Here is a 27,583-nt window from a genome sequence, read left to right on the forward strand (position 1 = left end):
TTGTAACAAATTTTATGTTATGAATCAATGATTCAAAAAAATGGAAATAAATCATACTAGCGCGTATGTCATTTGTTGAAATTTCAATTGTATTCAATTTTATGGAGAATAGATCTATCTACTCATCAGCTATAAATCTTATCTGTGACTGTAAAATTCAATTTTCAATAATTTTCTTCTGTTTTTAAAATATACAGAATCTTCTGTAGACTAAACTTCCAAAAATGACAAAATACAAAGCAAGTTTTTTTAAGATTAAATTAAAACATTATTACTAAAATTAATGATATATAATGTAAACTTACCACAATAATAGATATAACAGTTATTGTAACTGCAAATTTTAATGGAGTTGAATCAGCTTTATCAGCATTTCGAGCATCCCATACACTACATACTACTAGAATTAGGAACGATGTTGCTAGGAACTCAAGGGCTAATGACTGAGCATCATTTAATGATGGTACTGGTATAGTTGAACAAACACCTGTTCCATTTCCTGATGACACCAACCATAAATCACAAGGTGTTACAATCTACAACAAAAAATCAATATTAACGAATATTGGTATATCATACTGATAGTTAATGGTGTCATCCATTAACTATCATCCATTACCTATTAATTTATGGAACTAAGATGAATAATTTGTAAATTATTGGTACATTTTTCTGTTTGGTTTGCCCAATTTTTCTGGACAGGAAAGATTATTTAACTCATTAAAACTGTACATAATTTTAATTCTAATATACTTTGTAAAATTTTGTGGTTAATTATATATTGAATTGCCAACTGTAGTTAGTTCAGTAAGGTGATGTTACAGTTTAGGTTGGGTTTATGTAAAAGGCTGGGTCATAATTACAGTTCTTTCATGTTTATCTTTTATGTTATATCTAGGTAGTTTTTATGTTACAATTATCATACAATTCAATCCCACCTCAGATGGAGCACCTTCAAACTATATAAGGTTGTTCAGTGGTTCATCAAAATCAGTAATCTAAATAAGATATCCAAAATTAAATGATGTTAGCTAAATATTGCCCATTGGAATTACACAAAATGTCTAGTAAATCACCAAATAGACAAAATATGTACAAAATTAGAAGACAAATAACTTTTTAAATTTAAAAAAAGTTATTTACGAGCACATTATCTCCAGAGATATTCAGTTATGTGATGTTTGGTTAATAAATGAATAGTTTTTTTTTCACTTGATCAGTTTTAATTGAAAATAAGTACTACTATATTATATTAAGTAAAAAAATAATGCAAAATTAATTTCAAAATTGTTTACTTTGTTATTTTTAATGTCTTTCATTATAATGTCTGCAATACAATATAAACATTTAGATTCAACATGTAAAAGAAATACACAAAAAAAGTTAATTTATTTAAATTACCTTTCCATCAGAAAAGAAAAATTATTACTCTTTTGAAATAATATCGTTAAATAAAGGCACAATTTAACAGTATTGATATATATTGTGCCTATATTGTAATAGTGCCTATACCACAATAATAAACATTTGATTGGATGAATAATCTATCTTCACTGATCAGCTAATATACAATATATATTCATTATCATATTTCTATTTAACGTGGGTGTTAAAGTTAGCTTAAAAGAAATGTTACACTATCTACCCCATACAGTTATAAAAAGTAAATTAAATAAGCTAATTTTGTAGATTATAAATAATGCCAATGGACAGCATGTTGATATGCGATAACACTGTAAAATTATTAAAAATTGTAATTATTAGTTTTCAATGGAAGTTGTTCTAAACCCCTTCTGGATATAATTATCAGTACTTACTTCAGTGCAGTTTCTAACAACTATTGTTGATAATGCCAATCTTAAAAAGGTTAGTAAATACCCAAACTATGTATGTAATCCGATAATATATTCTGTTTATGTTGTCGTTATTAACTTAGTATTTTTTCTGGCAAAGTTAGTCATCTTAATTTTTTGTGTTGTATAGAAATTCCACAGAAGGTGCTGATAATTATTAGATCTAAAAAGTTTTGGAAGGACAAATAAATTTCGTAAATTTGAAATTGTGTCATCTATAACTTTTAATAATCTTATAATTAATGCATTTTTTAAACAGCATTTTGCTATCACAGTTAAAAGATAATTTTAAAGTTATTTTATTTTTATTTGCATGAGTATGAAATTATTATCACATAGTATTGATACACTCAATTAATTGTATAACTGTAAAATGAAAAATTATTTAATACAAAAATTGAACTTTTCTACTGTAAAAATATAAAAAAATTATAAAAATTAAAACTATTAAGAGAAAAAAGAAAAATTATGGTAACAAATTTGGTAAAAAAAAATATCCATCGTTATATCCCTTTTTAAATGTTTTTACTATTTACCATGTTTTTAATTGTATTTTTTTTAAAATACTACAAGCTGAATGTTTTATTGGAAAAAATCTATCTGGGTTTTTAAAACCAAAATAACTTAAAATAAACTTCTTACAATAATTCAAATGATTTTTTCCTTAATTTTTTATTGTAAGAAGACTTTAAATTGTTCCCACTCGTAATTGTGTTGTCACGGCTAACCCAAACTGGATCATGTTAACAGCAATCAGCAAATAGGCATTAATTTGCTGATAAAACAGAAACCATGAAATTGTGGACAAGCATGTTGGAAGACTTACTATAAACTACAAGCCTGCTTTGTTAAACCTATCTGGCAACATCCTTAGTTGTCTAGATAAATTAAACAATTAAACTTTCTGTGGACGTATTGGTTTACCTTTTACTTTTATCATGAAAAACACAAACACCTTTTACTGCCAGAATACTACAGCAACCAAATTATTCAAATTTATCACAAAAGTTATTACTTTTAATAACTTGAAAACTTAGGTATAATAATGTATTGCCGCCATTTACTTAACTTAGTTCAACCACAATAGTGACCTAATAGGCCTTAATAAGCTTAAGGTGGGTCATACCTTTAATAAGCCTTACTGTTTTACCATAATTTATTAATAAACAATTTTTGTGGTTCTCTATATTTTCAACTGTCAAATTTACTAAATGAACTTGCAGCATGAAAATGATCTGTGTTCATTCTTATAGTAGAAATAAAACAAGGTCTGTATATTGAGCTTTTTTATTATAATATATAGTATAGTAACTACATTTGTATAAAACCTTTGTATAAAAATATAGTACTGATTTTTATTAAATAAAAGCATTTTAGTTGGCCTAACCATCTTGTGAAATTTCTTGAACAGATTCTAGCTATTTAATACAAAATGAAAATTAAGATGAAAACTAGTAAAATACTAATAAATTACAACATTACAAAAAAAAAAGTGATCAGTATAATTACCTTCAATAAGCCAAATCCCAAAATAGCTCCAACAAATTCTGCCACAAAGTATACTACGGCAGTTACTGGAGTTATTTTTCCAAGAATAATCGCTGCTACTGTTACAACAGGATTTAGATGAGCTGCACTAATATGGCCAAATATCTGAAAGAAAAATGTTATATATACAACAGAATTATATTCAAACTATTAAATAAACCACCTAATAAACTTAATTTTTCATGAAAGTACTTTTGTGCGATCCCATATCCTCAGTCATGATTGAAATAATCATTTGCAGAAATAATCATTTAACAATACAGAGGAATAAAGTGAATCTTAAAAAGATTCATTTCAATAAAGTAAGAATTAATATCAAAAATTAATTCTGCATTTCACTACTTTGATATACTCAACTTTATTTACTTTAAACTGATCTATTTCATCTAATTGTTTTTTTTAGACATTGTTATAAATTTAAAATAAACATATTTAATACATAAATGAGCTGTATATCTATTATTTAACTGAAAACTACAGAGAAGTATTTTATTATAAAAACAATAAATAAAGTGCATAACACAAATCTAGGATTTACTAGATTTCTAACATAAAAAAATATTGTCTCTAAATCCCACTCTTTCTTTCCAAAAATGTTTTCCGTAGAATAATTTTTTGGAATTAAAAACTGACGTGAAATTATTAAAGTTAGTAATTTTATTGATATATTATCAATATTAAAGCTAATTTGTTGTTATCATCTGCATTTTGTGGATGTATGACTGTTTGATACAACTGATCATCCTGCATTGTGGTCTTAACCACATGAAATAAATGAAAATTAATAACTAATTTTAACTTACAATCAGGTTGCATGTATAAGTAAAGACATGAATATAATACCAACCACTTTTTAATACTTTTTTCCTTGTTTTGGTAATCGCTTTTTAATTAAATGGTTTCAATAGATACTTCTGCTTTTTTATAGAATAATAGTTTAATAGTATAATATGTTCAACAGCACAATCCAATATTGTACATAGGATGGACCAAGTGGATGATCAACGATTAAAAATAACAAACCCAAGTCAAACAGCTTAGCTATAATAACAGTGATTATTATTAATTAATGTGATTTGACTGTCTGTGATGAGAAGCAATGAAAGCTGTGTAAAAGTTTAATAATTAAAAATTTTAATTAAAAGTTTAAATATAAAAATGTTATTTCTTATGTTATAACACTTTCAGTTAATCAAGATGCTATTCATCAGTAACAATGCAGCTGTGGTTCTTGTTCAACAGTTCCAGCTGCAGTCACTTTTGACATTTTTTTTTATATGGGTCCACGATTGTCTACACAGTGGTAAAACATTTGAGAACATAATGAATTATTTCTTTGTGCATTTTGAGAAATCATCGCAATCACAGCAAAACGTTACTGATATGGAAGAAGAAGGCTTTTGCAACAGGAAGTGTTCTTGATGCACCATGCAATGGGAGAACGAGCACTCGAGCTGAGATGTGTACTGCTGTAGAGGCATTGATTCAACAATCAACCAAAATCAATGCGTAAACTCTCTGCAGAGTTAGACATTTCAAGATAACAATGCAAGACTGTATGCAGAAGGACTTGAAGTTAAATGTTTTCATCCAGCCACAGTTAATGTGTTGTGCAACAATTACCTTAATCGACGTGTTTATGAATATCAGTTAACGGTTTTGATTTGGGCTTGGATGAAAGGTGAGCATCTCCTTAGTCCTTATTTTTTCCTCATGTTATAATTTGGCCTTGAATGAAAGGTGAACATCTCCTTGATCCTTATTTTTTCAATGGCACAGGTAATCAACACAGTTATCTGAGAATGATTGACAAGTGGTTACTTACAAAATTAATGGCAAAAGGGATCGCTAAAATCATTACGTTTCAGCAAGATGGTGCTCCAGCGCATTTTGCTTTAAATACCCACAGACAGATGAAATTTTTCTGACTCATTGGATCGGACGTAGGTCAGAAGAGTTACCAGCTCCATTACCCTGGCCAGCAAGAAGCCCTAACCTCACCACACCTGACAATGCGCTTTGGAGTTTTGTAAAAGAAGAAATCCAAAAATGCAGATACGTCAACAAAGAGCAGTTCCAAGATGCTGTTTAGTAAGCATTTAAAATGATTACCCCTGATATGCTGTTGCGAATGAACAACCAGACACAGAAGCGCCCATAGCTGTGTTTTGAACATTGTGGAACTGATACAGATATTTTAAATCCATAGAAGGTAAGCTGTATAAGGATCCATAGAAGGTAGCATAAAGGGACTTCTTCCTGACTATCCCTTACTTACAATACAATTTACAAAAATAACATCAAATTGTTAAAATTGGCATTTTATTGCTTTTAGAAATGACTACAGTTGTAATTGTATATTGACATCTACTGTGTCCAACCATTATAATATTAATTGCATTAATTGTTCAATGTGCTTTTAAGAAACAAAACTGTTTATTCTACAAGCCAATATAGCAAGCAACAGTTATAACATTTTTGCAGAAGATTTCATTTTCATTCCAGAACAATAATGTGTACTGCAAGTTATATCTAGTTGAAAGTAATCTCAGTGTAAATGATACCACAGGAAAATTTTTCCCTTTTTACTTCCTAGATTATTATTACGTACTTCAGATCACATTTATACTACAGATGTTAACAGAAATTTACATAGCATTTTACTGTTCTCATACAAAAGAGTACCTCTTTATTAATTATAAAACTTGTTAAATCTAAAAACTACAAAAACACACCTGAATTATGGTGCAAACAACCATTCCAAAAACAATAGCTCCTTGTAGAGGTGGTAAAGTTTGTCCGAGCAATCCCATACAACCAAAAAACATTAGACATCCAGTACCTACAACTTCTGCTATTAATATTTCTACTAATTTCCATGTTGAGGCACTAAATGGTCCAACTTTTCCTTCTTCCCTTAATGACAAACCAGTTTCTGAAACAATAAAAAAGAAATTCTAATAAGTTATTGGGCAGTCTTTCTATGCATATAAGTTAAGTGAAACACCTTCAAACAGCATTTAGTATTCCTGCCAGAAAAAAAAACATTTTATTATATTTTCTTGTTAAATGGCAAACTTTAATTTGTAATCCATTTTTATTATGTTACATTTGGCAAACAAACGATACATGATGAATTAATTTACAGTCAAGATATTAGCTCTAATTTATGAATAATTTGAAGTTGAATGCAGTACATTTAATCTGTTCATTTTCTGCTGTTTCAGTCATATTAATTGTTTCAGTCATTTTAATCAGTCTCAGTCATATTTTGAACAATTACAAAATGTTGTAAACAAAAGTACTTACTTGAATGTTTATTATTATTCAGAGAGTTCTTAATTCAATTTTATTTAAAACAAATTAAGAATATAATCGGATTACACAACCTTATTCAAACAGAAAAAAATTCAGATTAAAAATACGCTGATAAAAATTAAAGGTTTTTATTAATTTGTATAAAACAAACAGTTTCAGAGACAGTATAATCTTTAATAAATTATTGGTAAGCTATCACTATAACCTCTTCTATAAATTTCTCATCACCATTTTCAGCGCTTTATAGCAGTGTTGGAATCAATCATTAAAACATCATTTCTACTTTCTAACTAAAGCTATCAGTCAACTTAGTGCATTCAAAAATCTTGATTTTCATTATATAATGTTTATGTAATTACTTTTGATTAGTTTTATACACAAAATCAATGATAATGAGTCTGCACTGGCTCAATAAACAAACTCAGATTTTTATAGAGATGTAATATTTAATGCAATAAGCCACATCATTCAACATTTTGCCACCACACCATAATGTAAGTAAAAAATCAAGTAACTTTTTAAAGAAAAGAAATAAAAGTAAACAAATCTTGAACATCATCTGGAGTGTCCACCATGTGTAATACTTTATTAATAGATCTTATTTCAAGGGACTGGGAATTGTAAACTTCTACTCACACTAAGCATTATTTAACTCCAGTATTATAAAATTACCTCAAACATTACCATTTATAGATTTACTTTTCATCATGTTATTTATGGAATACCATTCTTAGGTATTCCACAAGTTGTTACAATAACAGTTCACATTCAAAACTTCAATCTCATTCAAAACTTTTTATGAATATTTCACATTAAAATTTACTTATTTTTTTCACCTTAGTATCATCACTGATGAATCTTATAATAAAAAATTATTTTTTTATTTTTTTTATAGAAGAATATATAGTGTACTGTTGTGCTTTATTCTCTTTTAATTTTATTTGTTATATTACAAAACTGATATATTTTTTAAATATTTTTTTTTTCTTTTACACAATAATAATTTTGTTGGAATAGTTAAATAAGATTAACTTGTTAATGATCTTATGAGTGTTTTAATAATAATATGACAGTTTTAAAAATAGTATAAATTAAATTTATTGTAATAGAAAAAGTCATTTGGGGGGGGGGGGGTCCCCCCCCCCCAAATGTCAATACTGCTGCTATTTTTTATCTTTAATTTTAATACTTTCTACATTGCAATAACACAGTATCTACATTATATAATTATAGTCATTCATTGGTTAACTAATTAATAAAAATTAAGAGCTATGATAAAGTTATTAAAATTAAAAAATATGTTCTAGACTTATCTTGTAAAGAAAAAAAATGAAACATATATAATATGTTTATTTATTTTATAACTATACAAAAACTAATAAAAAAGCAATACTTTTTGATATATATATTTTTTTTTTATTAAAAAAACTGCTTAATCTTTGATTTCATTATATAAAAGAAACAATTATTTAATGCAATAATTATCTCCAAACATTTAATGAAATGTCTACTAAATGCAGATTTCCTAACTTTTTTTTATATTATATTATTTTAAAATTATTAAAATGTTATTTTCAGTTAATTATTAATTAAATTGAATCAAAGTGCATCATCAGTGATCCCTAAAAAATTAACAATTATAATGTTATCTAACTTTTCATTATAAAAGTGATTGACTAATTTAAAATGTTTTGACTTTTAACTGTCAGTACAAATCAATTGCTATTACAACCTAGAAAAACTGCCGTACGAGATCATTACTATTTTTTATTTCATAATAAATATCTTATTCAATTTTTCTGTAAATGTACTGAAATTTTATATAGCACCCAATATTTTATAAAATTATGCCCAGATTAGTTTTATTTCCAAATGACATTCAAGCAAGAAAATTGTTAAAAACTATCTTTAACCAAGAGGGGAACCAGCGCTTTCCCAGTTATTTTTGAAACACTGTATAAATAAACATTTTATTCAGAGCAGTTCATAATTTATATATATATATATATATATATATATATATATATATATATATATATATATATATATATATATATATATATATATATATATATTGTAATAGGAACTCCCCTAGAATTTTAGCATTTTCTAGAAAGCATCAAGTGAAATCATTGAAAAACCTTAGAGACCTACAGCACAAAAAAGATAGAAATTGCAGATTAATTCTAAAAATAGAATTAAATTATTATTTTTTTATTTAATTTATTAAACTAAAACTAAAAAAATAATAGATTGGGCTGACATTGAAACTTTTATTTAACTAATAAATAATGAGCATAGATAATATTTTTTAAAAATGATTTTTTTCTGAATTAAATAATACCAGAACAATTATAACAAAATGAGTTGACCTAATACACTAACAATCCACTCTTCAAGAATTATCTTACCATAATTAAAATGTATATATATTTTTTTCCAGATCATATCATTAATTATTAGTTAATTGATTTTTTTATAAAGAAATTATTATTTAATGAGTGTTTATTTTTAACTTCATCCTAATAGCTAGCATAATTCATAAGTGTAACACTGGCTCAAATAATACTAAGATAAGTTTTATGTTTGTAGAACTGAAGAAATTATACTTTTTATACTTTACACATTCATTCAGTTAGCAACTGGGGAAGGTGGCATTACATATTCATTAAGAAGGAATTTAATTACAGGATAATTATCATTAAGAAGGTGTCATCAAAATCTGCATTAGGCAACTTATTGTAGTAATATGCCTGCTAACTGGTGACAGAAAACAATAGGCCGTTGTAAAAGCTGTACACATATGTTTTCACTTAAATGATGTGAAATAAACAGTCTAACTAGAATCGCCTGTTATGATTCATTTACTCAATACATAATGCTGCTAGTTAAAAAAAATAGTAAACCATGCTATTTAGTAACATGTGAATTGTAATTCACAGCACTAGCATTCATAACCATATTGCTTAAAACTAACCACAAATAAACATCGAAAGTTAAATTTTTTATTGCATTAGATTTACTGGGTCTTCTCTGTTGTGTCCTGCACCCTGAGAAGACTCAACATTTTTTTGTTATTTCTCATTGATTTATAAAAAATTACAATATAATTTAAATCATCATATTAAATGATGATTTAGACTTTATTAAAGTCTTAGCTAAATAATTTTTTAGAACTGTTACCTGTGTTGGTCTGTATGCCTACAGATAAGATAGCGATCTGGTACTACCTATTCATACTAAATGTTAATATCTCGTTGTTATGTGCATAAAAATTAATGTGGCTATATATAATAATGTTCTGTTTTTCAAAGTTTTGTTTAGGTTAGTTTTAGTTAAGTGTGTAGAGTATGTGTGAGTCGAGTGAGTTTCTAATAAGCAATAAAATGTACTGCTAAATAAACAAAACAGAATAATAAATGCAATAATAAACTAGTATCCAATTTAATCTTGCACAATATTAATAAAATGCAATATAACAAAACAAAAAATTACAATAAATATTGCTATGTAACAGTACATATTGCAACTATTTTTTTATACATATATAGCTATTTTTTTTATAAATGCAGATATTTTATAAAAAAATATATACAATATTTTTATTGCTTAGAAATTAAGGTTATCTTTAAAAAATTTCATGACATTTAGACTATCATTCAGAAATATAACATTAACTAACTGAAAAACTGAATGGGTTTTATTAATATGGTTAAAATTTAATTATGGAGTATATTCAGAATATTAAACTACAATATCAAATGTGCTACTCTATTTTGCATGTGTTTCTTTGGATTTTTTTATAATTGAATATTTAACTCCTCTATTCCTCCGTTTTTGAGTTATCTACTTTTATAACCTTTTGTCCTTATATCCTTCTTCATAACCAATGCCTTATTTCTTTACATAATTAGTATGAATAAGGCACACGTTTATGTTTTTCAAACATTCATACTGTTATTTATACCGACACTGCTAAAGACTTGAAAAAGACAGTCACAGAAAATCATGGCCTACTTTTATTAATATTACGTCAAGTAGTATGATATCAGCTATTCTTTATTTTTATTAACCAGAATGACTGCAAACAAAAATGAATTTCTTATAAATATTTAGTGAAAACTTTTTATTTCTTGTACACACATAACCTATTTTATAATTCTTTTATTACATAAATTATACATCATTACTTAAAATATTATATAATTAGTTATTTCAAAACAAAATATGTTAACATATTGTTTATTTTCTTTTGTTATCAAGGATTCTCATCAAGTAATGACTTCACCCATCAATTAATTAGTTATTATTATCTTTTATGATTGCATATGATCACTTTAGTTAGTCCAATATCCAAGTCTCTTCGATGGGACTTTTTATTTGGGTCTTGCAGTCCTCCCAGCATTTATTCATATGTTCTGATCTTTATGCCCTTTCTAGTGTAGAAAATGTTTATGTTGTGTGTTTTTTCTTGTGAGTGTGAAGCGAGTTTTTTTGTTCTTGATTTTCTTATTTAATTTTATCTTATCTGTGGTGTCATCTGGTGTAAGGTGTCATCTCCTAGTCTCCTCTTATAAACTGGTATCAGTGATAACTTTGTTATCAGGTTCTAACTCTTTGTACATGACTTTGTTGGACACAAACTATCACTGCCCATCTTTCTGGTATGTTTTATTGATGTAGGAGGTTCTTCCAATTCTTTTTCTGGAGTCTGTCTTTGATTGTTCATTCAGATGGAAGAATGTTTCTGGTGTATAAGTGACTTCTGGTTTTATAAATGTGTTGTGGTGTCTTATTTTTGCATTTATTGATAGGCATTTTTTATTGTAAGTGTGCCAGGTAAATTTTTGAGCGTTAGCTAGTTTGTTTCTTCCTATTTGGATTGCAGTTTTTTTTCCATTTAGGTTCTTTGTTATTATTTCTCAAGAGTTATTTAAATTGGATTACTATTTTGACTTTATGTTTACTCAGTGTTTTGAAGTTCAATTATTTGTGATTTAGCTTCATCGATGTCATTTGCTACCAGTGTCAAGTCATCTGTGAAACAAAGACAGTTTGTTTTGATTTTTCAACCTACTTTTACTTTTGGGAGGATTTTTTGAGTTATTACCATTTCTACAGCGTAGTTGAATAATAGCAGTGAAAGCCCATTGCCTTGGTGCAGTTCTATTTTGATTTCAAATGGTTCCAAGAGTTCGTCTCCAAATTTTACTTTCGATTTAGTGTTTGTGAGTATTAGTTTCATCATGTTTATTAATTTAGTATGTAGTCCAAGGTGTCTTAGAATTTTTAGTAGGGGTTCTCTGAGAATGCTGTCATAAGCTTTCTTGAAATCTACAAATGTTATCACCATTTGTCTGTTTCTTTTCATGTTGTAATTCATTATAGCTTGAGACTCATGATCTGGTCTGGACAGATCCTCCAGGGTCTAATACCCCTGGTATTCTCCTAGTTCTTTCTCAAGTTGTGAACCGATCCTGTTGAGGATAATTCTTGAAATAAATTTGTGTTAAGGAGTGAGATTCCCCTGTAATTGTTAAAGTCTGTTTTGTCCCCTTTTTTATGTAGCAGATGGATGAGAGCTGTCATCCAGTGTTCCGGTAGTTCTTCTTTGACCCAGATGTTGACAAGCTGTTTATGAAGGAGAATTTTTTCTGATCTTCCTGCATGTTTCCATATCTCCACAAAAGTCTGATGGTCTCCTGCTGCTATGCAATTCTTCATCTCACCCAGTGCTTTTTTTGTGGGAGGATTGATGTTTTCAGGTGGTGTTATTATTGGGGTGTTGGTGTTGAAGTTTAGTTCTGTCGGTTCTTCATAATTTAGGAGTTTGTTGAAAAATTTAGCTAAAATTTCCACATTCTCTTTATTGTTATGGGCCAGTTTACCGTTTTCATTCTTTATTAGTAGAGTTGGAGTTCATATTTTTGGAGCTGATTTTCAAAGGTTTTGTTGTAGTCTTTCAATTATGTCTTATTGAATTCTTCTATTGTGTCTTTATGGTGTTTTCTTTTTATTCTCCTTAGGGTTCGAGTGGTTTCTTTTCTTTGTTTTAGAAGATTCTAGAAATTATTATTAGATAATAATAATATTATTATTAATTACTAGATTAATTATTATTTATATATAATATTATTTCTCCTCGATTCAGTGTAAAGGGAAATAAAATAAAATAAACCAATAATCTTGTTTCCAAGTTTTTTAAGATCTTTGATAATCTTTTCTTAACTTAGAAGTGTTTATTTCTCAAACATAATTTGTAGTGTAGTTCATATGTTTATTTACTTAAAATAGTGGATGAGTCAGTAATTAAATTTTTAACATAATTATTTCTTTATCTATACATTTCAAAAATAATATTTACTACAAATTGCCAATTTATGAAATAGATTTTATTGTAACTTAAAAATTCTAAATTTGGAACGTACATCATATCTCATACATTTTAAAAGTCAGTTTTATCTTTTCCATTGCATAACATATCTTTTGAAACTGTAGTAACTTCATGAAGAATTTTTTCCTTGAACTCTTCATCATTCATGCAATTGGATGACTGAATTGGCTTACTCCATAAAATACCTTCCAAGAAAAAACGCATGCTGTGAGATCCAGCATTATCATAGCGCTAGCAATATCGCTGTTTCTGGTAAAAACATGGTCTAGGAACCTTTAGATCTTTCTAAAATCTATGGACTCACTGATCATACTTAGCTGTATGACTGGTCATCCCAACCTATTAAATCCATGTCTTCGAACTAATCACTCCATCTTATCAGATGGTTTTTTCACTATCTGAGGAGACAAAAATTTCTCAATCATTCAGATACATCACTCTGTAGTAATGAAATAACATTTCTGTTTTTCCCCCCCAAAAAAATTATGAACTAATTATTACAGAGGATACTGTTGCAGTGGACTTTAATACTGTACAGTGTTTTTTATACATTTCATTACGGTTGTTTGACTTGATACTGGAAGTTTTGATTATTCATATTCTACATAATAGGAAATATGATTCATCACTGATTAAACACCTGAAGAACTACCTACCACCTTTATTATTGTTACTAAGAATTGCGACTCCTCGCCAACAAAAAAGGGATAATTTTCAATTTAATTTGTAGGTTTGCTTGCTGTATATCTGTCTGTCTATTTAGGTTTGTATTACATCGACAGTTGAACTCATTATTTTCCATTTATTAATCAGCATTAGAAACAGAAAAGCGTAAAATTCGGTAAAGAAATGATATTTGAACTTCAGTCAGTTTTTGGTGATCCATTTATATAGATATTGGTATTGGTTCGACGAACGCCCCCAAATCTTAACCAATAGCTGAATACAATGTAGCATATATTTCACAATATATATTTATTATTATTTAATTTATCTATCATTAAATTATTACAATTATTTATCTAATATCTGTAAATCAAATTCAAAACTAACATATTCGCGAAAAAAATAGAAAACGGAAAAGCCAGTTATAGGATTCTATCCAAATGTAGGCCACTATGAAAAAAAGCTAATAGCACTGTCACATGGTATTTACTGTAAGTTTTACACTCGGTGGAACAGTCAAGAGAAAAATTTATACATCGAAAAATGTCACGACGCCTTATATGTCGACTTAAATGTTACGACAGTTTATATGTTGTCAAAACTCGCTGTTAACCAAACTTTAGTTTTATATTTATTTTTTTATATTTATAAGTCCCATAGATATTTTTTTTTCTTTATGAAAAAAATGATTTATTTACCCAACTACTTAATAATATTTACGGAATATCTTCTTTCATGAAATAAATAAATATTTATACATTATACTTTTTTTAATTAAAATTTGTTAATCACATATTGAGGTAAAATCATTACAATATAAGATGTAACAATATTCAAAATAAGTACTTGTGATGATTTATTTCTATCAAAAATATACTACCGAAACTGTAAATTAAAATAAAAAGAAAATGTCTGACAAAATACGAGTATATAGGTATATAACTAATTTTCAGATTTCAGTTATTTTATTTTTATAATTACTTTGTTAACATGTAAAAAGAATACATTTATACATTATATGTAAGAATACATATACATTTATGTAAAAAGAAAAATATATTATTTTGTTTATAATTTGACTTTACTGATGTAACTGTATCAAAATAAATATTAATATACAGAAAAGTAAATTAACTAATACATTTCACTAATGCTAAGAGAAATAATAACATTTTAAAAGAAATGTATACATGAAGATTAAAAGCAATACAAAACGCTTTAAAAATAACTAAATTTTTCATTAACTGAAAGGTTCGTGAGAAAAGCTTCAACGTAAACAAATCCAGTACAAATGTGGCTTCCCAAATAACCACTAACTACAGAAACGTTCTCTCCATCGTTTCATTTCCACATAGATTTAGTGAAGGTAAATAAATGAAAGAGATAGAAGGGTAAGTTGGTAATAAAACAAACTAAGTTGGTTCAGAATGAGGTTGACCGCAACAATTGATGGCATAGTGAGCGCAACTTTAACTTTGTTCTGTAAGTGACGATACGCACTTCCTACCAGATTCCTATTACTTAGAATAACATAGTAACCATTGGATTATGTGGATTTGACTCCGTATGCGTAATTATGATTTTTATTTTTGTTGAATCAGAAACGCCTTATTATAATCTATATGTTCTTTAAAATCATCAGGTATATAAATTCATCCGAAAAATCATCAGGTATGTAAAAAGCAGCATCCCGAAAACCCACGGGATATCCAAGAATTTTGGCAATTTTTTTAATTCTTCAGGCCCTTCCGTCTTCTACCGCTTTTATAAAAATGAATACATACACAATCGTCATGCAAAAAAAATCCAAGAATGGAATCTTATTATGATATATTACCATCATTTGCGTTGAAGATATGTATCCAATAGTGGTATCCTAATTTTGCGATTCATAAAAAGAAAATCACATTGAAAAATAACGTTAACTTCTTAACGTATACTCTTTATAAAGAACAACATACTTATAAAGAATCTATTTAATAAAAAATAAATGTTTGTACGAAATGTTGAAAATTGGTCCTACGTCGATGAGAAAAACATCGTTAATAATCTGAAATTATATTGTTATCAGAATTTGTAAAATAGTTCAAGTTCATCATAACTTTTCTCAAGTATTGTAAACGGAATAATACCAACCCTGCATGAATAATATCTCAAATGTTAGAATCCTGTATACATAATGTAGCTTAATTAAAAATAACCAAATTATTATATGAATAAAAATGTATGCTCATTACGTAGAACGTAATTGTCAGGAAAACAAAATTCATTTATTTAGATCCCAAGTTTTTTTAAATTTATAATATTTATAACTTAGCCTACGTTCGTTTATAAAGCATGAATTTTATTAAAAAAGGAAAGGAATTTTATACGAGATTGTCATTTTTATATAATCATGCAAAAAAAAAATTATGTACCTTTTTTTATAAAATTATTGAAACACTGAATAGTAAAAATATTCAAAAGTTGGTATTACCCCCTAGAATTATTGATCGTGTACGTATTAGTAAGGAGAATACTTTAATTATAAGCTGCAAGAAAATATTTTAAACACTCTACACGACTCTCTGTTCATAGCAAATTAAAGAACTTATGCTTTTCCAGTAATAATTTTTGTAATTACGTTTATCTACTTATTTACTCTCTAATTGAAAGCTTTAAGTAAAAAAGAAATTGCAAACACTTTCTGAAGTAAATAAGAAAGTGTTTGCACTTTCACGTTTACTACAAACTAGAACAAAAGTGTAAAAGAAGAATTATGTAATACACAAAAAAGCACATTTATGCTCATTAAAATGTAGGCTTTTTAGGAAAATATAATGGGAATATGCAACATATAAACCGGTTTTAAAGTTAAAATAAGTACTTTGGAAATATTTTAATTTAACTGTGGTGATACTATTTGCATTAAGATCAAAACTATTTAAATAGTGTATGTAAGAATTAAATACTTTGATGATGATAATAAACTTATGTTAAGATAATTCTACTAATTACTTTTTCAATAAATTAGTATTCAAAGAGACAGATTTTACTATTAATTGATTGACCGATTCATAAAATTCTCTAGATATCTAAAACAGTTTTGTTGAATAGAGTCGCGCGGGCTAGTTTTTCCCTTGTTACAGAGTTTACCTGAAGCTTGTTGCAACTCCGGGACGATAGGCTAGGATGTTATTGTAAATTAAAATCTAACAATAGAAGGAGGCCTGGAAATAGTGAACCGACAGCGTTAAAATACGACTCCCACCTTGACGGCATATTTGACTATATTATTTAATCATTGTACACGCTACAAACATGCGTATATACATAAACACATACAAGAAGGTTTAAAATAATATAAAGTACGAAATATGGAGTGTTTTACACCCAAATAAAAAATGAATCATCAAAATAATTTGCTATAATTAAAACAAAAGTCCATCCAGTTATTAAAAAATTGCTATAGAATCAGCAATTAATGATGAGTCGTCAAATAATTTTGGCTTACAACATAAATAAATGTAACGCAATGTATATTATGGAAAAACACTGAAAATTATGTGAGGAATCTACAAAATGGAAATCTTTTAAAACCTATTATATAATATAGAACTATGTGGAGGCGGACTCTTGTAAAAAAAAATCTGATGTGGACACACATGACTTCCTTGTACGCCTATTATATTATATACACCTTTTTAAAATTAAAAGTGCGTAAAATTTAATTTTATTTATAACTTCTGATATTTTCTCATTTTTTTTATTGTTATTATTGAATTATATATCGTAAATTTTTTTACAGAGATTTATATTAATAAATCAATATATTTAAATAAAAAAAGTTTTAAAAAAACGGGGATAAAATCCGATTCGAACCGATGCCTTCCACTTTTAAGATCCAAATATTCCATTAATTAAAATTTTATTTGGCTCTAACTCTGGAACCAGTGAAAATAAGTACCACTTACGCTATCCACTTAAACTAGTCAAAATGGATTCAGGGATGGTCAAAATTAATATTTCCGTTAAAATCTGAAAATCGAAATTTTTCTCGATCACAATACTTCCTTTATTTCGTACAAGCAAGTAAAAATGTATTAAAAACCACCTAGCTTGATAGCCCACGTATTAAAATAAAGAGGGTTAGCGATTTTCAAGATAAAAACAGTAAAAACTAAGATTGGAATGCATAAAACAGGCAAATGGGAATATAGGAGATAGGGGTCGAATGAAGGAGATACTTGAAGCAAAGAGATCGGCAAACAGGATGGAATGAAGTCCATTACATCACTTTAACGAAGAAAGAAATTTGTCTAAACTTTTAGTTTCCTGCTAGCAACGACTTATTTTTTAATTTCACTTCATTATTTACAAAACTGCTGAACCAATTTTAATCATAATTTATATATTTCTTATCATAATATATTTCTAATGGTTAGTGAATTTAATAAAAAAATTAATTTTTATTCTAAAATAATTCCATTCAAAAGAAATAACTTCGAGGATTAATGTAGGAGAAAAGTAATCGCATAAACTATTAGAATTGTTTTCTTAATAAGTTACGTAATGTTACATATAAAAGTTACATGCATAAGCCGATAACTGTAACAAAATTTAAAAAAATTGAAAACTAAAAACTCTACTTAAAGCGTATTAATATTTTTTTTCTTTTTGAATTTAGAGTTTATCTGAGAAAATATACGTGTAGCGTAATATATATATTTTTACTATTACGACTTCAAACATGACATACGCGTATTTTAAGGAGGAAGAAATTTGACTGTCTATAGATTAATGACATATTAACTAAGAACAAATATAAAATAAACAAAAATAAAATTTTGGAGCCTATTCCTAACGTAACATTTTTTTGGTACAATAAATACTACTACATTATTGAACTTCATTACGTACTACATAACTCTAACCGGACATTAATTGATATTACATGACAAAGTTTAAACATTCACCGTAACAAAATTACAATACAAATATGATAAAACATTTTAAAATTCATGATTTTACTGTAATTAAAAATTACTAAGAAAACATGGAAAAAAGTTATAAATAATAAGTAAACATTAAATAAAGGTAACAAAATCATACACTTGTGCTCTGGTATTTGATTTTATTATTTGCATTACAAATATGTATCACATGTAATTCGTATGTACACACTACCGACCTCCGTGGTGAAGTGTTAGCGTCTTCGCATTTAATCCAAGCGTTCTGGATTCGAATCATAGTCATTTTTGGAAATTTTTCAGACGCTAGAAATTAATTAATTATTCATCTTCATCATTAAAACAAGCTGACAACACAGTTGTTTCTGTTGTACTGGTTACTCACACAACTTAATTTAAAATATTTATCATTTTATTTAAATATAACATTTTTTAATTTATGTAATTCAATGATCCTAACTAATGCGCACGCACATACGTATTTAATTTACGTGGGTGTGGCGGTACTATCGGCGACAGTTGGCACTAACTCTCTCTTTTTCTGTTCAGCCTCCGGAACCACAGAAGATATTACTTCAGAGGATGATATGTATGAATGTAAATGAAGTGTAGTCTCTTGTACAGTCTCTGGTCGACCATGCCTGAGATGAAACCCAACCACCAATGAACACCGGTATCCACGATCTAGTATTGTTGACTGCCTATACTAGGATTTGAACCTTAGAACTGTCGACTTCGAAATCAGCTGATTTGCGATAAGTTAACCACTAGACCAGCTCGGTGAGCGGGTCGGCACTAACTAAACTAATGTAATTTCACAACTTACATACGTACAAGCGAACAAATTTCGCTTGTATTGTCGGCAGCTGGTGTAGTCGTGAGACTTAACGTACCAGGTACCGAGTCAACCGGGCGATCTAGTTCGAGACTCAGCCAGATCGCGTTACTTTTATATACTTTAAATATTATTAATTTATTTAATTCTATCGCTTGCCTGTGACGTCACAACATAGCAGACGACTACAACAGCATTTCTGGGGTGGGGGTACGACTTTTTCAAAACTTTTTTTGAAGATATTATTATTTTTAGTTGTTAACAAATGTACGTAAGAAACGTATGACCTTAATTAGGCGAAACCTCGAGAAACTGAGGGTGACCTTGCTCTACTGCCTCACCCCCTTGACCTTTTAAGTTGAAAATTTTACTTTAAAGTTGAAAATTTTACTTTACTATCCCGTCTATTCTAGACGGGATAGTAAAGTAATAAAAATAAGCAATTTAATCGGCCAATCAGCCGGTAGGTCTAATTGTTAACACTGTATAAAAATAAACTTTTGATTGAATATATTGCCAAATTTTATCAGAGTACGTCTATTGAATGACGTATCAAAATTTATATTGTACTTTTCAATGTAACGTTTTATATTCTTTTATAATAATGTATAGTTATTTTTAATGAGTTCATAAAAGAGATGTGGAATTATTTATTAAAATAAATTTTTAATTCTGTTACTCCATGTTTCTGTGAGTAGACCTGCATTAAAAACAGGTCTTATCAACTTCCACAATAAAAATTCTTGAATAGTTTGACAAAGCGTTAATTTATCTTCTAGATTTCTGTCGCAACCAATACAGAAAAATTTCTCATCGAAACATTACCGTTAAATAAAAACAATAAGAGACAATTCAGTAAATTTTAAATAAAAAGAACCTCTATTTTCTATTTAATCGTCTCTAGAAAAATCTATGAAACTTAACCTGAATTCACAGACCTTTCGTCTAGATGAAAGCTGCATTACCCCTACCGCTTACTATCCTTGAACACAGTGCAAACTATCTTGCAGCATACGATGATAATACAGAAAAGAAAGAAGAAAATAGAACAATTTAGTTTAAACCATTTTTATTGTTTTTTTTTTTTATCTTAATATCAAATTTTAACATTTCATTTGATATTTTTCTTAAAATTATTGAAAATTATTATTAACAAAATTTAAATTATAATTAATTTTTAAATTAATCTTCAAACAAAAAATGTCATTTTTTAAATTAATTTTCGTAAGTCGCTAAGCTGGCCTTTTACTTATCTAGTTTATGAGACATATTTTGGATAGTTAAATCTCGTAAATGTTTACGAGACTTTTTCAAATTGAACGTAAATATATGGTAATAATTTTTGTTTTACCAGAACTCCATATTTTTTTTTTTCTTACAGGATAAAGGATAACAACTTGTAAAAGCAACGATTTTTTCCAAAACTTTATTATTCTTTGATGTAGATCAAATATCAATAATAATCTACATTATTTGTCAATTATTTGCTGCCCAGAGTTCTGGCAAACTCATTAAATATCCAAAGATGTATCACAACCACATTTTGTACAAATGTGTCGTAATAGTTATATATTAACCTATTTCATGTAGAATAATATATTTTAAATTCTAAGAACAAGGATAACTTTCATTTAACAGTTTAATAGTAGGTAGAATTTGGAAATATTGATCTTAATTTACGAACAGTTTTTTAGTCAATGAGGCAGGTCCAAAGAGCTTACAACATTGCAAGATATTCCTATTTTTTATTACCTATAATTCGAAAAGTTATACATTACAAAGCTGAAAATCTTCCCACATTTATTTAAAATGGTACTAAAATAAATAGATTCATATAAAAAAAACTAACTTTGTCAATTTACACTGAAGAAAGGTAATTAGAACTAATACGTTAATGTAGTTGCTAGATGTTAAGACAGACGTTTAAGCAATACTATCTACCTGATTCTCGAATATCACTGACCGGTAAATAAAGTTTTGATAAAATTATTTCCAAAATAAAATAATATTTTATAATTTCCTTTTTGTATGATTTCTTCTTTATTATTGTCCGAAAAAAAAATTATACTTTTATATTTTTAAAATGGGATTTTTTCGTTTCTCCTTACTGGGGTCAAATGAATTTAGTTGCAGCTGGTAAATATCCATAACAGAAACGTTTAAGATTAATGTGTAATAATTTTTCATTTAAAAAATACATAAAAAGATGAAAAACACATAACAAAAAAATTATTTCTTTAAAGAACTTGACCAATTCGTTATTTACTGACCAATTTGTTATTTACTGAAAATACCACGATATTCACTACAGGCCAAATTGAGAGTAACAGGGCTAGAGACAGTAAGAGATATTTGAAATATTTAAAGTACATAACAGCACGTGAATTGAAGTAGCGATGTTCTAATGCAATGTCATGGTTTGGATTCATTACCGACCTGATCTAATTATAGCTGTCATATAGGGATAAAATTTGATAATTAAAGTGAAAACACACGAAACCCATTTCCATCATGATGCTGTTGCGTTCACAGTTCATTAGTCATAAAATCCTATTTTGGAAAAAGCTGTTATTGGCGACAAAGAAATTTCTTTGAATCTTATTTGTGGTAGCAAAGATTACCTTGAAGGGATTAGCATTCGTAAGTTATTCACATTTGATAGTTTTAATAAACTAAATGAACTAATGATCATTATCAATAAATGCGAATAAGAATTCATGAAAAATCATGTAATTTTAAGTAATAACGTAATTACAAATTGTGTAAAATTACTAGTTTATTATTTATCTCAAATAAATTTCTTGTTTTAAACTTCCTTAAGTTTTATTAATAAATATGTATATGCGTAAATCTTTTTAAAACCCACGATATTTGCAACTTCGCAGTATAAACTACGCTTGTAATCAAATTTTGTTAGTTTATAAATGGAGAAATATATAATCATAAATACATACCCGAAAAATAACTCAATTCATCATACTGCTCCATACATACATTCTAATAAGCGGACCGTAGGAAATTGAAGAAATAGTAACTAAATATTACACTTTATTTTAATCAAATTTTACTGTTTGTCTTGTTAATATATAAATATATTCCATTTGCATTAGTAGTGACTAAATACATAAATCTTGTAAATACATGTCTTAAAATCTTGGTATTGTACATTTGAACAAATAAAGTTCACACCTTTATTTACACAAACACGTACATAACTAAATAAAAGAATACAAAATTATATTTTGTAACGTGTCACTGCATTCAGTTATAACAATGCGACAGGTTTCAAAAATCAATAATATAAACACTTGATATGAATACTAACATGATTAACACACTAGCATGTTTGATAAAAAAGAAATACAAAATTAAAACTATTAACGTTCAATTTTTTCAGTTTCTGTTAAGAATATTCTTTTTCAATTGAATATTTGTATTAAGAGTACATAAGAATAGATTATGTTTGTTCATATACCTAAAAAACCAGAAGGCTTCAGATTTTATTTACGAAAATAATAAGAAAGAATAATTGAACGAATCTGAAAATTATTATTAATGTTTGTTAATTAGTAGGAAGTTAAACCTTTAAAATTGATGTAAATTGAATTAATTAATGGAAGTTTTTTTTACAGAAATTGTTCGAAATTGGTTTTGGAAAAACAAAACAAAAAATACCACATGTAAATTAAATAAATAATCACTGCGGTTACAGATTTTAATTTTCAGGCGTACTCTTCCCCTACAAATCACAAGTGGTAAAGACATTTTAAAGCTTTAAAACACATTATTTAGTATATGTTAAGTACCTTCACATTAATTTCGTTCTAGAGAATCCCACCATGATTTTTATTTTACTCTTTCCATAAACGTGTTAACAATTTTTTTTTTCCAATTAACACCGATTCAATGTAGAGATTAGCTACGGACAAGTTTTTAATAAAATTATTTTTATTTTTACGCCTGTTCAGTCCTTACTTTTTATCAAATGCACCGATTTCGATGTTTTTATTTTGTTTATAAAAGATATTTTTCTAGTGATTACATAGTAAGTTTATTCTACGTAAATTAATTTGAATATCTTAAAAAAAATTACTCGATCTAGAAAAACGACTTAATGATCTTAAGCCATTTTTTTAAATAGTTTGTAGTAAAAATTTTCATAAAATTGGATTTTTAAAACATAGCATAATGTTATTTTGATATTAAAACAATCTCCACGTGAAATTAAAGAAAGTTTTAGTTCGGAAAGTTTGTATTAATCAGCCGTAAATGTAAATATTAGATTGAACAATTTGAAAAATATTCCTGCATTCTTAATAACACCATAGTTACCCACGGTAATAGTCTCTTTACATCGTTTCTAGCCTTTTACGTTTCTTGCTAATGACATTTTTTACAGAACAGCGTTTTTTAGGCCAACGCGTATTTAAATAAAAATAAAATTATTATTTTTCCGTCTAGATAGCGCTATAGCAGAGTATTTAGTTAAAGGGAAAGTGTTATAATCTGTATTGTAAAGTATTTCACCAGATCTTGACGTTTTTTGGCACCTAAGGAACCCAAACAAACACAGGATGGAAATTTTCCGGATTTTAATGTTCGCATGTACGTGTATATGTTCGATGTTGGTCTCTAAATCATCTTATATCTCCAGAACTACTGGACTGTATATGACCAAACTTGGTCAGATTACGTCTGTAAATGGGGCATTGATGCCAATAAATTTTCAACTTAAAAGGTCACGGGAGGTGAGGCTGTACAGCAAGGTCACCCTCAGTATCTTGAGATTTCGCTTAATTAAGATCATCATATTTTTTTTAAATATATTTGTTAACAGTTAAAAAATAACAATATTTGCAAAATAGGTTGTTACAAAATTGCACCCCCACCCAAAAAAATGCTCCAAACTACTGCTCTGTTTTGACGTCACAGATGAGCGGTAGAATTAAAAAACGAATAATATTTTAAGTGTAAAAATAGCTTTGTCTGGTTGGGTCTCAAATTCGATCGCCCGGTTGACTCGGTACCTGGTACGTTAAGCCTCGCTGCTGCACCTGTCTGCTGACCGTACAAGTGAAATTTGTTCTATGTAAGTTGTGAAATTACATTAGTTTAATTAGTGCCGACCGTCACCGCTAATACCGCCACACCCGCGCGAATTAAATACCTATGAGCGCACGGTTTAAGTTAGAATCATTGAATTAAATAAACGAGAATATATTATATTTAAATAAAATGATAAATATTTTAAATTAAGTTTTTGTGTGTATGTGTGTGTAAGCCGTGCATCAGAAACAACCCACAACTGTAAACTTGCTCTACAATCAACCTTTATTTTAATAGTTAAACCGACAAAAAACACAGTAAAAAAAAAAATAATACTTTCTCATTTTTTTCTTAATTTCGACGTTTTGAAATGTACGAAATTTAAGAAAAAAAAAGGGTAAATTTAACGGTATTTATTAAGAGTAAAGTTTTTTAATTTTAATTCGAAACCGACTTCAATAAGTGGAAACTGCTAAATGGGCCAACATCAACATTATTAATGTACTGTCGGATCTATATAATAATTAAGATTGTTATAAAAAAAAATATCGGCTCAGCGAATCTAATCGCCTATTTTTTAAATACTTTATCTGAGAATAGTGGATTAGTTTGCTCTCAGTGGATTTTTATAATGGTTATGAACAGGAATACGCTTTTGAGACATAAATTTATAACGTCTGAAAAATCGCAAGCCTAACTAGGATTCGAACCTAGGACCTATCGGAAGGCAGAGACGTTATCACTTTAACACAAAGGTCGGTAATAACAATTATCTAACTGCAATCATTATTTATTTAATAAATTGGAAAAAGAATACACAACAATTTTGATCAACGATCAATACCACACAATAATCTAATCCGTTTCTTATATTAGTAATTTATTTTTAATTACAACATAACTACATATCTATATTATTCCATTATTGTTACTTGTTCGAAAATCCGTATACGGATTTCAATTTTTTTCAGTTTTCGAAACATCTACCTAATAAGTAGATGTATAGAAATTTTGTTAAACTCTGTTTCTTACAAGCAGGCGAAAAATACTCCACATATACAACTGTGTACTGCAGTGTTCAGTCATGTGTTCAGTATAATCAAATATCTAAATAAATAAAACATGTAGCGAGTGATTCATAATCAATGCCCAGCAAAAAATGTTGAAGATAAATTGATGAAAATTATACGCACTAAAAAGGATTTTTTGAAATTCAGAGTTTAAAGGGTTAAAATGGATTTTTGAATTTCTTTTGAAACCCGACTTTTTTTTTAATTTCTCGGTCAAAAATAAGATATTAACTACAAGATATCAACTTGATTTCTGGCGTGTGTAATCTTCATGTAAATATCTGAAAACCAATTTCCGCATTTTTCGAAATTCGACCTTTAAAAGGGTGAAGAAAAATGAAAACTTTTTCCTATTTTTGACTACACTAAACGAGAAGAAATGAACTAGATTTAAATTTGCAAATACTCTTTATATATATATGAAAACCATTTTCGGTTTTTTTTTTTAATTTTGATTGTTTAAGGGCTGAGACTGTGTACGGCACGGCGGCTCAACCAACTCAGCCACAGCCACTGCCACTGTTACTTATACGTGCGACGCGACTGGTTGCACCTGTCTCCTGTTACTCGACTAAAAAACATAAAATAAAAATTGATCGCAGCGGGGATGCTAGTATATACATATAAAATATTCAATAAAGTTAATATGATTAGCTCAATTTAATTTAAATTATATAATAGTTCTCGCATATTATCTAACAACACTATTTTGAAAACATTTATCCGAATAAATCTCTATTTATATTGTAATTGAGACAGCAACAGTTGAGATCACTAAACTGACAGTATGTTTACGTTGACATAATTTTAAAACATGTGACGACCAACTGTATGTTATAACCAAACATCAAGATTTTATTTATAATTCAGAAATGCGAAGTTTTGATTAATAATATAAACAGGACGAATACTAAAGTTTCGGAATTAAATTCCTCGAAAGCGTTTGAACGCGTTGAATTCAATTGTTGGTAAGCGGTTTTTTGTATATTAACTAAACTAATAATATAGTAATACTTAATTTTTTTTTTTTTAAATATTACAAGTACAAAATGTAAAATCTGGTTTACGTGTTACTAAGTTTAAAGATTATTTATAAATTAGTTGAAACTGACTAAAATTAAGTAATAATGTATGAATAATTTCGTAATTAAATTAATTCTATGTAAGTGGTGTATTTTAAAGATATGAGAAATTTCGTAAGCAGCCTATGCGATCTTTTTCTCAGATCATACTTTTTAATCAACATAAAAAAAAGAATCTCAATTTGATCGTTAAACATTTTTATAATAAAGGTTCAAATCTTGGTTTTTAATGTGTGTTCAGATTATTTTTTTGTTTCTAAATAAATAATAATAATGTAGAAATAAATTAATTCCAGTTAAATTTTCTTGATATCTTGAGTGGAATTATTTTATAGCCAAAAATGATAGCCTTAAACAACTCTGATACCAAAAGAATTTTCGCGCAAAAATTTAATAAAATTTGTTGGCAAACCTAAAGAAAAGGATGTTTTCCCGAATTCAGGAGAACCTCTCACGCTCGATCAATGTCTTTATGTCAATTCAGTGCATTACTTTTCATATTTTTATCACGCGAACACAATGCCCTTCCGTTTCTCGCAAACGATCTTTTTCTCAAACAGACAGCTTTTTACTATCTGTATGAGAGTAAAACTAAAACTAAAAGTAAAAGTAAAACTAAAACTAAAAAAATTAAATTAAATTCAAAAATATAAGACAGTCTTAAAAAAAGGGCATTAGATTAAGACGTTTTAAAGCTGGAATTAAATAAGGGTTAATGCGCAAAATATATGCCACGCGCGCGCTCGCACATATAAAATATATATATATATATATAGATTAAAAAAAAAAATATATATATATATATGTGTATAATATATAATC

General features: G+C 27.8%; 1 protein-coding gene across 7 annotated transcripts in view; it reads right to left on the reverse strand.

Annotated features, from left to right (window-relative positions):
- LOC142319528 (aquaporin-like) overlaps positions 1 to 27,583 on the reverse strand; it is a 246,385-nt gene that overhangs the window by 24,836 nt on the left and 193,966 nt on the right. For all 7 annotated transcript variants that reach the window (XM_075356908.1, XM_075356909.1, XM_075356910.1 and 4 more), the window contains 3 exons: positions 6,137 to 6,336; positions 3,363 to 3,506; positions 306 to 536 (listed from right to left, as the gene is read on the reverse strand). In XM_075356908.1, the coding sequence (XP_075213023.1) occupies positions 306 to 536; positions 3,363 to 3,506; positions 6,137 to 6,336 (575 nt within the window). The remainder of the gene's footprint in view (positions 1 to 305; positions 537 to 3,362; positions 3,507 to 6,136; positions 6,337 to 27,583) is intronic.

Source organism: Lycorma delicatula, chromosome 2, assembly GCF_047948215.1.
Source record: "Lycorma delicatula isolate Av1 chromosome 2, ASM4794821v1, whole genome shotgun sequence".
Lineage (NCBI taxonomy): Eukaryota > Metazoa > Arthropoda > Insecta > Hemiptera > Fulgoridae > Lycorma > Lycorma delicatula.